The 14427-nt window shown below is 40.1% G+C and overlaps 1 protein-coding gene across 1 annotated transcript; it reads right to left on the reverse strand.

The window, feature by feature from the left end:
* Nucleotides 1-12429: 12429 nt before the first annotated feature.
* Nucleotides 12430-14147, reverse strand: LOC132122901 (serine/threonine-protein kinase pim-2-like). Its single transcript, XM_059533399.1, has 7 exons — nucleotides 14073-14147; nucleotides 13867-13961; nucleotides 13726-13776; nucleotides 13185-13560; nucleotides 12905-13081; nucleotides 12697-12785; nucleotides 12430-12567 (listed from the first exon to the last, which is right to left on the reverse strand). The coding sequence occupies exons 2-7, from the start codon at nucleotides 13927-13929 to the stop codon at nucleotides 12556-12558; spliced, it is 768 nt and encodes a 255-aa protein (XP_059389382.1). The 5' UTR covers nucleotides 13930-13961; nucleotides 14073-14147; the 3' UTR covers nucleotides 12430-12555.
* Nucleotides 14148-14427: the final 280 nt, after the last annotated feature.

Below are 14427 nucleotides of genomic sequence, written 5' to 3' on the forward strand. Positions count from 1 at the left end.
CTTTTAATTTGAATTATTTTTTATTTTATTCTAATTTTAATTATTGTATTGTCTATCGTTTCTGCTTCCGGCTTTGCTACCGTTCGGACTATCTAGCTTACTGCTCTGCGCTTTTTGCTTCTTATTTCTGTACTTTTCTCTGATTTCTCTAAGATTTTTCACTTCAGCAGATCGGCATAGTGCTCAAACAACCAATTTTTGTGCACAAACGCTAAAACTAAAAACTTTGGGACTGGAATAATTCTACAAAAAGAAGACTTTACCTCCCACTACTAACAGCTTACATTCCTGAGACGGGATAACAACTGCCTACATTCAAACAGAAGAGAGAGAAAATGCCTCCTGTTGGATCTACTTGTTGCATGAACTGCTGCAAACTTCTACAAAGGATTGTGATTCTTGAAACAAAGTTACTTGCTGGACTTCCAAAACTGACGGATCACTCAGCAGACCGTAGTCATGGACCCTCTCAGCATACAGTCGTTGAGTCCCTTGAATCTTCTGAATCTCAACAGTTTATACCAAGTGTAGAGGAACAAGCCGAAACTGATCGCCACACTAATCAATGGCACAAACAGGGAGCGAGACCCAAAGGAACACAAGATATCAGATTGTCATGAGTTTCTCGTATTGCTCCCATAGCTTCCTCTACCCCAGATTCGACTATGACAAGGCTTGCAAATACCGGTATTCTAACTCCCCCTGTACATCTTAAGAACAGATTTGAAGCATTAATGAATGTGGGTGAGGAATCCCCAAATGTGATTAAACATGGATCGAATCAGCCAGCAGCTAACACCGCTACTAACAGGTGCTCAAGGACGAGCAGACAGCGGCAGTCAGCTCAGAGCGCAGCTGAGCCCAGGACTCTGATAGTGGGTGACTCTGTTATCAGAAACATTAGTAGCAGGACTACAACAACATGCTGCCTTCCTCAAGCAACTGTCTCTGATGTGAACAAGGAACTTCAGAATATTCTGATGAAGCACAAGACTGCAAATCGAATAATCATCCATGTGGGGAAAAATTATATTCGGAAAGAGCAGTCAGAATTCCTTAAGAAGGACTTCAGTGAACTCTTTGAAACACTTCGAAGACTCAAAGTTCAGTCGTTCATCAGTGGACCACTCCCAGCAAGGGGAACAAATATGTTTTCATGGATGCTTGGGCTGAACACATGGCTACAAAGATCTTGCAGTATAAAAGGAGTGAATTTCATCAACAACTTCAATCTTTTCTGGGGCCATAGACAACTGTTTAAACCGGATGGCCTCCACCCAAACAAACTTGGTGCTAGAGTGCCTAAGGACAATATCTACTTCTTTGATCCTTCAGCAGAGTGTGTCAATCCATTCAGAACACACACACACCGGTTACGAGTCATCATGTGGTTGACATATCCCACAAGGACACTGATAACACCATGCAGCCAAAACAAGCACTGCTGATGGACACTATCTTGGCGGAGTCCTGCCCACAGAGCTCCTCACAGACAGACCGTGATATATCAAAACAGCTACAAGATTCAGTACCCAAGGACGGTTTTCTGGAAAACAGCCAGGGAAACCAGGACAACATATCACAGCCACTGGAACACCAGAGACACAGTCCCGCTCACCGGACACATTATCCCTCTCTCCAGCATCTCCACTTCTGTGCTTCTCACAGAAAATGGAGGAAGTGGTGTATGCTGGGACTAAACTCTCTCACTCATTCGCTGCTAGCCCTCAGATATCAACAAAGAAACGGCAGGCCCCCCAACCACCAAAGCCTGTGGTCCCTGCTCCTGCGAGAGCTCTTCGACCACTGCCACAACGCCAGGGCCCAAACCCTCTATCTGCTGAGGGTGAACCAAAAACAACTGATAGCAGCACTCAGTGATATGTGTTCCCAAATGGAAAGAACCTATATGTGGATATATGCGCATATATGAAACCTATAGGCAGTGTATATGCACATATATGCTGCATATATGCACATATATGATAATATATATATGCTGCATATATGCGCATATATGCTGCATATATGCGTATATATACTGCATATATGCTGCATATATGCCGTATATATACTGCATATATGCTGCATATATGCGTATATATGCCACATATAGGCAAAATTTAGGTGCATATATGTGCATATACAGGAAATATAGGTATTGCTTCTTCATATCCACATTTAAGCCCTATACAGTACATACAAGATATGTCTTCTATATAGCTAATGGCATGATCTAGCTCATATCCCATTTTTGACTGTCATACATGATGCCTAGCTCATATTTTCTATTATCAAGGCAAAAACTAAGAATTAACGGGAAAAAATTATGCAAGAACTTATGTATGTGCGAACAGGGGCGTCGGACTGGGGGTAGAACCAGTACTGATTACCAGGGCCCCAAAGGAAGAGAGGGCCCTTGAAAAGTCTGGAATATATATTTTCGGGGTGGGGGGTGGGGGGGAGGGGGGGCATTAGGACTGGGGCCCGGGATCTTGTGCAGCGCCCCTGTGTGCGAACATGTGAAAATGGTATCACATGTAATTGGCATGTTATGGAATTTAACTATGGCAATACATTAACATGATATACAGAGCCGGACAGTAACGGAGTACATTTACTTGAGTACAGTACTTAAGTACAATTTTGAGAGATCTGTACTTTACTCGAGTATCATTTTTGGGGAGTACTCATGACTTTACTCAAGTATATTTGAGAGGCAAATATTGTACTCTTTACTCCGCTACATTTCTATCCATAACCGTAAGTACAGGTTACTTCTTCAGCCCCTTCCACACGGAGACCGACCCCCGATCTTTTTTTCCCTCGTCTCAAGAAATATCCGTGTCCACACGAAACCGATGTAGTATACATGCCAGACCAGCATGTGGCGCTGTAATTCTGCCACAGAGATACACTTAAAACGGAGAAGAAGACATGGATTTGCTGATAAACCTTGCGCGTGAACATGGAACAATACATTTATTAATCCTTGTTAATGTTAGCGTTCAGTGTTTGTTCATGTTTTTGTTGCCGTTACGTGATGTAGTGGTGTTTGACTAGGGGCGAGACGTGGGCTGATGACGCCATATTTTCAGAAAATGTACGGATTCGCCGTCGAGACGAAATGCAAAGGCGGCGTTTTCAAATATATCAACTCTGGGACCCTGTTTCAAAACATCGGTTTCCCTCTTCCAAAACGCCAGATCCGTGTGGACGAAAATGCCTATCCGCTAAAAAATTTGTGCGCCGAAAAAAAAAAAAAAAGGAAAAAATAAAAATCTCGGACACCCTATCAAACGTCATTGGATAGTGCAGGAAGGAAGAGGAGGAGGAGGAGGAGGAGGAGGAGGAGGATGATGATGAGGTGCGTCATGACAGACCTTCAAAGAATAATAAAGTTATAAGTTAATATTATTTTTAATAATAAATAAAAAAAAAATTTTCTGTTCAGTCTTTTTTTTGTTCTTGTACTATTTGATTGTTCTTGTAAATACATAATGTACATTTCTATATTTTGGACTTTTATTTATATTGCCTAGCAGGTTTTTTGTCTTATTTTAGTTCTTGTACTATATTTTTTGTTTTGTACTATTTGATTGATCTTGAGTAAATAAATAATGTACATTTCTACATTTTGGACTTTTATTTATGTTGCCTAGCAGCTATGGATTTTAATTTTACTATTATAGGTGAACATATAGGTGCATATATACGTATGTATATGTGTAAATATATGTGTGCATATATGTACATATATGTACATATAATTTAGGAAAACGGCCAATTTTATATATGTCACATATATTAAAAACCTATATAAAAACCTATATTGAAACATATATGTTTATATAGGTTTTTTCCATGTGGGTTGGGTCCCCGCTATTATAACAGCAACATTCACAAATGCCTACAGAACAAGAGGGAACCCAGTGTGCCTGTAGCTTTCTCTATTTCAGTTTTATCAAGTGATAGAAAGTCTAAGGCCATCTCAAGCCGAAGGGCAAACTCATCTAATCTGCGGCTATTATGCATCAAACTAAGATTAATTTAAAGTCACAAAGCACTGCCATCAAGCTAGCACTTTTAAACATTGGCTCACTAAAAAAAAAATCATTTCTAATCAATGACTTTATAACCACAAACAATCTGGATTTTGAAACATGGTTAGAAGACAGCTGCAGTGCAACAATCCTAAATGAAGCAGCCCCTCCTAACTACACTTAACATGTGTCTGCAGGACTGTTAGGAGAGGTGGAGGTGTAGCTGCTCTATTTAAAGATGTCTATCAATGCAAGCAAGTGTCATTTGGTCAGTACTTGTCTTTCGAATATCTAGGGATTGTGCTGAAAGGTGCTCCATGCATTCTGTTTATTATTATTTACAGGCCTCCAAAATACTCTCCAGCCTTTGTTGAAGAGGTAACAGAAATGTTATCAATGATTTCCTCAGAGTTTGACTGTTTTGCTATTGCAGGGGATTTTAATATTCACATATAATGCAGAAAACAAAACTACAAAAGAAATGATAACGGTTCTAACACTTTTGACCTGATTCAGCATGTGCATGGACCCACACACAAAGGTGGACACACTCTAGACTTAATCATCAGTAGGGGTCTAAACATTTCATCCATTGTTATACACTTCTGTATTTTCTTTGATATATTGATCTCTGCTACTGCTGAATCTAGATCTGTCTCTGTCAGAAGGAGATGCATAAACGAGAACACAAGTGTACTATTTATGAAGGCTATATCTTTAACACCAAGCATTTCTGCAGACTCTGTTAATATTCTCCTTGATTACTTCAACTCAAAATTTAAGAATGTTATTGATGATATTGCTCCAATAATTGTCAGTAAGAAAACAAACAGACAGAAATCAGTTTGGAGAAGATCAACAGCAGTTCAGAATATGAAAAGACAATGCAGAAAACCCGAGCGGATGTGGCAGAAAACGAAACTTGACATTCACTATAGCATCTATAAAGACAGCCTTCATGCTTTTAATGTGAAACTAGCCACAGCTAGACAGAATTTCTTCTTAAACCTTATAAACAGTAACTTAAACAACACTCGTACTCTTTTTGCCACTGTTGAGAGACTGACAACCCCCCCCCCCCCCCAAGTCAGATTCCCAGTGAAATGCTCTCAGACAGCAAATGCAATGAGTTTGCTTCCTTCTTTTCTGAGAAGATCATCAATATCAGGAAGGCAATTAGCACATCATCAAGTAATGCAGAGGTCAGACAGATTCGCCACAATATCAAAACGATACCATGTCTATTTTTGAAGCAATTGATAGCAAAATTTTGGAAGAAATAGTGCAGCACCTAAAATCGTCAAACTGCTATCTTGACACACTTCCCACATCTTTTTTCAAAAATGTGCTTAACTGCTTAGAAGCAGATGTTTTAGAAGTCGTGAACAGCTCACTTCTTTCTGGGACATTTCAAAACTCCCTAAAAACTGCAGTTGTTAAGCCCCTCCTGAAAAAGAGCAATCTTGATAACACCATTCTGAGCAATTTTAGACCAATATCTAATCTTCCTTTTATAGGCAAAATTATAGAAAAGGTAGTTTTTAATCAGCTGAACAAATACTTAAACTCAAATGGATACCTGGACAATTTTCAATCTGGTTTTCGACCGCATCACAGCACAGAGACAGCACTCATTAAGACAATAAATGATATTCGCTTAAATTGTGACTCTGGCAAAATATCGGTGCTGGTATTGCTAGATCTCAGTGCTGCATTTGACACTGTCGATCATAACATACTTCTACAGAGACTGTAAAACTGGGTCGGGCTTTCTGGGATGTTACTCAAATGGTTCAGGTCATACTTAGAAGGGAGAGGCTATTATGTGAATCTAGGAGAGCATAAGTCTAAGTGGACGTCTATGACATGTGGAGTCCCACAAGGCTCAATTCTTGCACCGCTCTTGTTTAGTCTGTATATGCTTCCAATAAGTCGAATAATGAGAAAGAACCAGATTGCCTATCACAGCTATGCTGATGATACCCAGATTTACCTAGCCTTATCTCCAAATGACTACAGCTCCATTGACTCCCTCTGCCAATGCATTGATGAAATTAATAGTTGGATGTGCCAGAACTTTCTTCAGTTAAACAAGGAAAAAACTGAAGTCATTGCATTTGGAAATAAAGATTAAGTTTTCAAGGTGAATGATTACCTTGACTCTAGGGGTCAAACAACTAAAAATCAAGTCAGGAATCTTGGTGTGATTCTGGAGACAGACAGCAGTCATGTCAAAGCAGTAACTAAATCAGCATACTATCATTTAAAAAACATTGCAAGAATTAGATGTTTTGTTTCCAGCCAAGACTTGGAGAAACTTGTTCATGCCTTTATCACCAGCAGTGTGGACTACTGTGATGGGCTCCTCACCGGCCTTCCCAAAAAGACCATTAGACAGCTGCAGCTTATCCAGAACACTGCTGCCGGGATTCTGACTAGAACCAGAAAATCTGAGCATATCACACCAGTCCTCAGGTCCTTACACTAGCTTCCAGTTACATTTAGGATTGATTATTAAGTACTTTTACTCGTATATAAGTCACTAAATGACCTAGGACCGAAATATATTGCAGATATGCTCACTGAATATAAACCTACCAGACCACTCAGATCACTAGGATCGAGTCAGTTAGAAATATCAAGGGTTTACACAAAACAATGGGAGTCTGCCTTATTATTTTTCTTCATGATTATTTTACTTTCTTTTATGTAAAGCACTTTGAATTACCATTGTGTACGAAATGTGCTATATAAATAAACTTGCCTTGCCAATTGTAAATGAAATGAGTTGATTTGGCTTGTGATTTAAAACTAAACACGAAATTGGAAGTTTAACTAAAAGTTTAGTTTTCCCCATCATTTAGCACAATCAACCTGTACAGCAAGACTTCCAAGCTTCTCCTGCCAGTTTCATCGGTGGTAGAGGAATTTAAAGCTGCCAAGGCTAGGGCCAGTACACTCACCAGTGTCTCAGTAAGACACGCAAGCAAAACCATCAAATGCGGTAGAAAGAGGAAGCCCCAGCAAGCCGTGATGGAAGCAGAATCCCAAGATGTGTACTATATTTGTGAGGAGTACGTAAAGCCAATTACTGAGAAATACATAAAAAGTAAACTAAAAGCATACTTCCTTAATTTTAGTTTAAAGGAAAAATACTAATAGCACACTTGAATAAACCTCTTTTTCATAAGGGATACTATCATAAAGCAAGCAAGTTGGTTAAATGAATATCAAATAAATAAAAAAACTACTATGAATACTGATAAATATAGATACAGATTTATAGTACACTTAGCAAACAAAAGCTACACAAATACGTTGTACTGAACAAGCACATACATGTAAAATAAGTTAAATAAAGAAAATACATCTTTGGGACGAAAACACAAAAGCGTATTTTATATTCATTGAGGCTGAGGCTACCTCGGGTTAGAAGAGCGCCAGGTTTTATTTAAATATATATATATATATTTATTATTTATTTATTTTTTTTGCCAGTCCAATCGCTCTGGCAGGTGATGTTCTATGCAGGCTATGATAATATTTTAGAATAAGATCTGAATTGCATTTGTTCACAATATGTGTCTCTGTACAACTGCTTAGGTGGCCTTAAGTCATTCGGTGGCAGTTTTTCCCAACAGTCATGACTTAGGTAAGCACTGTTTTATGTATATTAAAGGGATAGTTCACCCAAAAATCTAAATTATGTCATTAATAACTCACCCTCATGTCGTTCCAAACCCGAGAGACCTCCTTTTATCTTTGGAACACAGTTTAAGATATTTATATTTAGTCTGAGAGCTCTCAGTTCCTCCATTGAAACTGTGTGTATGGTATACTGTCCAGAAAGGTAAGAAAAACATAACCAAAGTAGTCCATGTGTCATGAAACTTCATGAAACAATCGCTTTTCTTGACGTGAGAGTCACTTAACATTTAATTGTGAATTGTGTGACTTTAAGGAAATTAAGGAAACACCTGATTACTCCAAAAATTAAAAAATATAATGAAACTGTAAGGTGCCCTTTTAGCCAGTGTGATTTAAAAATACTTTCTGATTTCATCATTCAGTGGTCACAGAAGTCACAAACATTGCAGCTTTTCCATTACAGACTTTAGAGCAAATATCGTTATTCAAAATGCAGAACCGAAAGAGAGTAAGCCACAAACTGCCCAGTTAATTTCTGGAGACAGCCATCCTCATGAAACTGACAGGTATCCTCTTGAAGGGGAAAGTAGCTCTATGTACAGTAGAAGTATGTCATGTTTGGGGGGGGCATTTGGCTTGTTTTTTTTTTTGGGGGGGGGGGGGGGGGCAACATGTACAATTGAAAAAAAAAAATCGGTGCAAAATTAAGCTGTACATAATCTGTTTTACTGCATATCTTTTTCTAAGCAAGGAACCCAGAGATAGGCACAGGGCCCCTATTAGACTATAGGGCTACCACATAAAAGTTAGTTAAACCAGGTCAACATTAATGATATGATGGTGATATTATTAAAATTATTATTGACTGATTCATATATATAACAGATCACAGTGATTGCCTGATGATGAATGACAGGTGTTTGCTTGTGAGAAGACGTGCTACACGAGTAGGCTTTTTTAAATGTATCTGAAGTCACCTGAAGTAGGCCTAGATAAAAGGAAACATAGGCTACAGGGGGTCAGGAGACTTAGAGAGTTGAAATAAGCTATTTTTATTAAACTATAAGAATTGAAATTATGATATGATAAGCAGAGGCAACATAACTTTTTTATTATCAGTGAATGAGTTTAAAGCAGATGCAAAAAAAAAAAAAAAAAAAATAGATTTGTGAATAAGTGTAGTGTCCCGCTGAGTTAATTCTGAAGTTAATGTATGTCGCAGTAGATTAATTTCGCCGCAGCCAGTGGGGGCTCTGGACAATTTAGATTGGGGGGGGGGGGGGGGGGGTCCTGGTCATTTCAAGGGGGGTCTCATGAAAACCAACAAAAAATACAGTGGACACGGCTAATAACTGCATATTACTGCTACTAAACAAAAAAAACAACAACAACACAGCATATCAACTACTTTGTTTTTTTATTACTTTGTTTTTTTATTAATTAATCAGTTGCAGTTTGCAAACAATATGCTCAAACTTTAAAGGGTTAGTTCACCCAAAAATGTCATTAATGACTCACCCTCATGTTGTTCCAAACCCGCAAGACCTCCGTTCATCTTCAGAACACACTTTAAGATATTTAAGATTTAGTCCGAGAGTGTTGGCAGGGTAGGGACGGCGCCGTGGAATGAACAGGGTCTGGGTCCAAATGCAGGGAAGAATCTTTTAATTAGAACAAAAAGGCCAACACGGCAAAAACAAAACAGAAACAAATCACGGTTATGATACCAGCACAGCTCGGTCACACACATACACCTCTGAACACAAGACACGGAACTCGAGAAACAATTCACAATTACAATTAATCCAGGCAGACAAAGTGGTGGGAGTGAGGAGAATATATACTAATTGACAATGGGCACAAGGTGTGTGTGTGTAAGTGTGTGAGTGGATGCAACAGGTGTGCAGAGTGAACCAGGTGTGTAGTGTTAAGGTGAATGAGTCCGGGAGATGGGGAAGTGGCGCCCTCTGGTGGTGAGAGGGAGGAACACCGGGTCCGGACTCATGACAGGACCCCTCCCTAGGGTGACCACCCGTCCCGCATAGCGCGTGCGCACACAGCGTTTGAAGCCCAATTCATGCGTCCCACAAATAGAGACTGTGTCACGCATAATCAATGCTTGCTCAAAAAAAGTTGGTCTCTATATCTTCGAGTCCCAGGCAGCCAAACGAACATTACTTGACAGTTCAGCACGCTACTGTTGCCACACCCACCCCTCAGTTGAACTGCAGACTAGGTTGTTGTCAACTTTTTCGTTGTTGTCATGACAGCGTACGCACGTGCATACCAGACACACTGGGAAGGAACTTTTAGATGCACGCTTTCCAATTCGAAAAATGGAGAAAGTGAGGAACCGCCATCATCAATTAAAAAAGAGAAGGTGTGTCCTGTTTCAAACTGTTTTTTTTTTTTTCATGCGCCTACCTTTACTAACATGCAAGTTCACCATCCTTTCTCCCCCTTCTCGTTCCGTGGACCTCTGGAGTTGTGAGTTTAGACTTTTTTTTTTTTTTTTTTTTACTGTTCCTGTGGTGTTGAGCAACTACAATTAATTTTAATCCTATAATTTTATAGTATAATTTATTTAAAGTGAATAAATTGTAATGAAAAATAAAAAAATAGCTAAAGTAAATCGTAAGTGGAAGTGCATCTGTCAATTCTGTCATGAGCATACATCAGCAATTACACATGTTTAGGGGAATATGGCATTATTAAGTGAAAGTGAAAGTGAAAAGTGAAAGTGACGTGACATTCAGCCAAGTATGGTGACCCATACTCAGAATTCGTGCTCTGCATTTAACCCATCCGAAGTGCACACACACAGAGCAGTGGGCAGCCATTTATGCTGCGGCGCCGGGGAGCAGTTGGGGGTTCGATGCCTTGCTCAAGGGCACCTAAGTCGTGGTATTGAGGGTGGAGAGAGCACTGTACATGCACTCCCCCCACCCACAATTCCTGCCGGCCCGAGACTCGAACTCACAACCTCTAACCCACGACTTCCCATTAATATACCATGTAAGGTGGTATGTGCTAGAAATGGGTAAACCACTATCAGTGAGTCTGCCCATGGGGTGGGGGCACCGCCGCGCAAGGCAGTGTCCCACATTGTCCCTCAGAAACATACCCCTTGTCCCCCCTTGGGCTTATTAGTAGGTGGTCACCCTACCCCTCCCCTAAGGAACAGATTCCAGACAGGGGGGTCCAGGTCCGTGTGCTGTAGGGGGATCTGGGGACTGAGGCAAAGACGGTGGGGTGGGGTGGGGTGGGTGCGACTCGTCAGCGGCATCATCTTCGGAACACAGTTTAAGATATTTTAGATTTAGTCCGAGAGCTTTCTGTCCCTCCTTTGAAAATGTATGTACGGCAGAGGCATCATGTCCATTCAAAGTGAGGGGGCACATGCGCCCCTCAGGTTTCTGAGCCAAGTGGATTTTAAATGCAGCTTCCAAACGACAAAAATGGCCGAGTAATATTTTTCATATATTTGATACAATCACACCGGAGTGATTAGATCGTTCAGTGCACAGCATTAGCAGCTAAATTCAAATCTGCGTTCGCTGGCTGGCGCTGAGCCAGAGACAGACGCGTTCATACAATGCTTCATGATAACCAATCAGAGACGATTCTGTTGCGCTTATGAATGCAATGGCAAATCAGATTTTTAGTAAAAAAATCCTGTGTGTCTTTTTAGTCTGGCCTCAGCCAGTTGGTTGAGGTCACCGGGGCCCTATGAAACTACAAGGGAAACATCATGAGCATTCATAATTTTAAGCATTATTCATTCAAATAATAATGACTAAGCATTCATTCATTGAATACCGTATTTTCCGCACTATAAGGCGCAACGGATTATAAGGCGCGGCTTTAATGAACGGCCTATTTTAGAACTGTTTTCATATATAGGGCGCACCGGATTATAAGGCGCATAGAATAGAAGATACTGCAGTCAAACGTTTGACTGGGTTTGCGTTATGCATCCACTAGCTGTGCTAAAGGGAATGTCAACATTTTGACAGAGCGCCTTGATCCATATATAACGCGCTCTGGATTATAAGACGCACTGTCAGTTTTTGAGAAAATTAAAGGCTTTTAAGGGCGCCTTATAGTGCAGAAAATACGGTAAGCATTCATTCATTAAGCATTACATTTAAATGTAATGCTGTAAACAACCTTCATAGTCAAGGGAAGAAGGAGGCGGGAACCGGCGGACATTTAAATAAAGCTTGAATAATAAAATAAACACAAAACAGCGCAACAGCCCCTCACAGACGACTGCCGCGCACAAACAAAACCAATACACAAAATAAAATCCAGGCCTGGTCTTCTCTCGTCCTTCACTGTCGTAACTCCTCTTTTGTATCCTCCCTCCGTGGGACTCCAGGCCGGTGAGTGGAGCAGGTGTCGCTCATTTCCAAATCACTCCACCGGCCTCAACCTGTTCCCACGGCTCTTGGCCCTGCCCCACTCGTCACATTAAGCATCATTACATTTTAAATCATTAAATTTAAGCATTCACAAACAATATAAATATATTATTTTATTATATTTTCCTCACAGATGTTCTTACAAAATTCCAAACATATTTTCTTACAAAATAAATTCCTTAGAAATGTTCTTAACAACTTCCTTATAATACTTCCTTATAATAAAAAAACAAATCCAAATAAACAATGAATTATTATTTACAGATCCCCAAGCAATCAATACAGCCAGACTGCTTTAAGTCAGGCAAGGGCCTGCAATACTCTAAGTCCAGAGTGGACTGATGGAAAGGCCACTCTTGTCAGTCCACCAGACGCAAAGCTGACTGAAGACAGAAAACAACAGGGTGGCCATGACAGGAGTTGTTTTCTGAGGTTGTGTTTTACTCTGTGACCTGAAACAAAAGATAAATCAGGATTATTTGTCTAAATACTTCACTTTTGCAGAAAAGTTATCTTAAGTTCATGGCGACTGATGATCAAACTAAACCAACAAAAAGCTTAATTAGTCTTAGACGCCGTACCTTAAACCAGTCGTGGAGATGCATCTTGTCCAGACTGAGTCTCTTCTGTGGATCAGGCTGCAGACAATCACAAATCATCTGGCAGCATTCTGTGAAGAGAAAAAAAAGAGAGATGTTTGATTATAAACGTATACTTTACACCTGCTCTCTTTGAAGCTATTGGTCCTTTTTGTATGATCTGGAGTTCATTGTTTGTTGAAGATCTCACCTTTTGACAAGCCAGGTCTGGTCCAGAGGTTCACAGTGATCTTGTGTCGGTCGTTGGATGTAGGGCATTCCCCACACAGCATTTCAAACAAGATGAACCCTAGTGTCCACACTGTGGTTGGCTTTGCTTGGTACCTGCCCTTCAAGTTGAACTCAGGTGGACAGTACTCTTTCGTGCCTGCAGGAAAGATGTCTGATGTTTAATCAATTATCACAGCATGTTTAGTGCATATAAGATGTGTATCTGTGAGATAATTAATAAAGCACTTCATAACACATACCACAAAAGGATTTGAAGGCAGATCTCTTCATGACTGCACCGCACCCGAAGTCAATTAATTTGACCTCCATGGTGTCCTGGTTCACCAAGATGTTCTCCAGTTTTATATCACGATGGAAGACACCACGATCACAGCAAGTTTTAGCGGCCTCAATGATCTGCCGCATAATATTTCTTGCAATCCCCTCGTCAAGCTTTTCTTCATCATCCACAAAAGTAAACAAATCCACGCAAGGAACTGGTTGCTCCATGTCTATCACGTAGTGATCTGTGTCATCCTCCCAGTCAAGCAGCTTAATGATCTGGGAAACGCTGGGGCCATTGTTGGCCATGAGCATCAGGCCAATCTCCATTGGCAGACGTTTGGGATGACCAGGCTAACAGAAAGAAAACAGATGCTTAGATGGAGGTGGTTTCCCAAATCATTCACAAATAATTTCTAGTAAAGCTCAATTGTAGACTGTGGTTAAAATTAATATAGGGTGTGATCAACTGAAAACCGTGAATAAGAGACAATGAAACAGAGAGTGCAGTCTACTCACCACTCTGATATATGACATGTCTGGCGTCTTCTCTGAACATTTCACAGCCACCTAATCAACAAAACAAAGAACTAATAATTAGCACGTGCAGATAGTTGATATCACTCTAGTCTTAAATCCTAAACAGATCAAATTGTGTACCTTAAGTCCATCCTCGCAGCGAGTCCCTTCATAAACACTGCCACATCCTCCTTCACCAAGCATGCGGCCGATTTTATATTGCTTGCGAATGTGGCCTGTCATCACACAAACAATTTTGATGAGTATGAAATGCAATTTTATATAATACTGTCTATATAATGGTTTCTAATAACATTTTCTAATTCTCACAGATTTCTTCTTCTTACCCTTGTCCAGGATGTCCTGCACGAGCTGTTCCTCAGTAGTGAGGAGGACTTCCTCTCTCCCTGCCTCGGTTCTCCCTCCATCGTTCTCAACAGCACTAACAGGCGTCTCTTCAGACCTTGTGGGGGAGTCTTTGGGTTGTACGCATTGATCGTGTACACTTTGGTCTACTAACAGATTTAGCACAAGTTTTGAATTAACATCCTAAAAAAGAGTAAAGTTTAAGAAAATGTTACTGTCCCTCAAAAATGTTTGGTGTGATAATGTTAGCAGTGTTTTTCTTTTCCTTAATGAAAAGGAAAAATAAGAGAAGTTTCTGTAATTGAAGAATCAGTCATTTATCAATATTTGCATCAT

Source organism: Carassius carassius, chromosome 41, assembly GCF_963082965.1.
Source record: "Carassius carassius chromosome 41, fCarCar2.1, whole genome shotgun sequence".
NCBI classification, from domain to species: Eukaryota; Metazoa; Chordata; class Actinopteri; order Cypriniformes; family Cyprinidae; genus Carassius; species Carassius carassius.

What these genes read in the sequence shown, in the direction of transcription:
- LOC132122901 (XM_059533399.1), bottom strand. Translation starts at nt 13,929, where the DNA reads ATGCTTGGTGAAGGAGGATGTGGCAGTGTTTATGAAGGGACTCGCTGC. An exon ending in GCTGCGAGGATGGACTTAAG is followed by an intron (nt 13,777 to 13,866) that starts GTACACAATTTG and finishes TTTGTTGATTAG; the next exon opens with GTGGCTGTGAAATGTTCAGA. An exon ending in CAGACCTGGCTTGTCAAAAG is followed by an intron (nt 12,786 to 12,904) that starts GTGAGATCTTCA and finishes TTCTCTTCACAG; the next exon opens with AATGCTGCCAGATGATTTGT.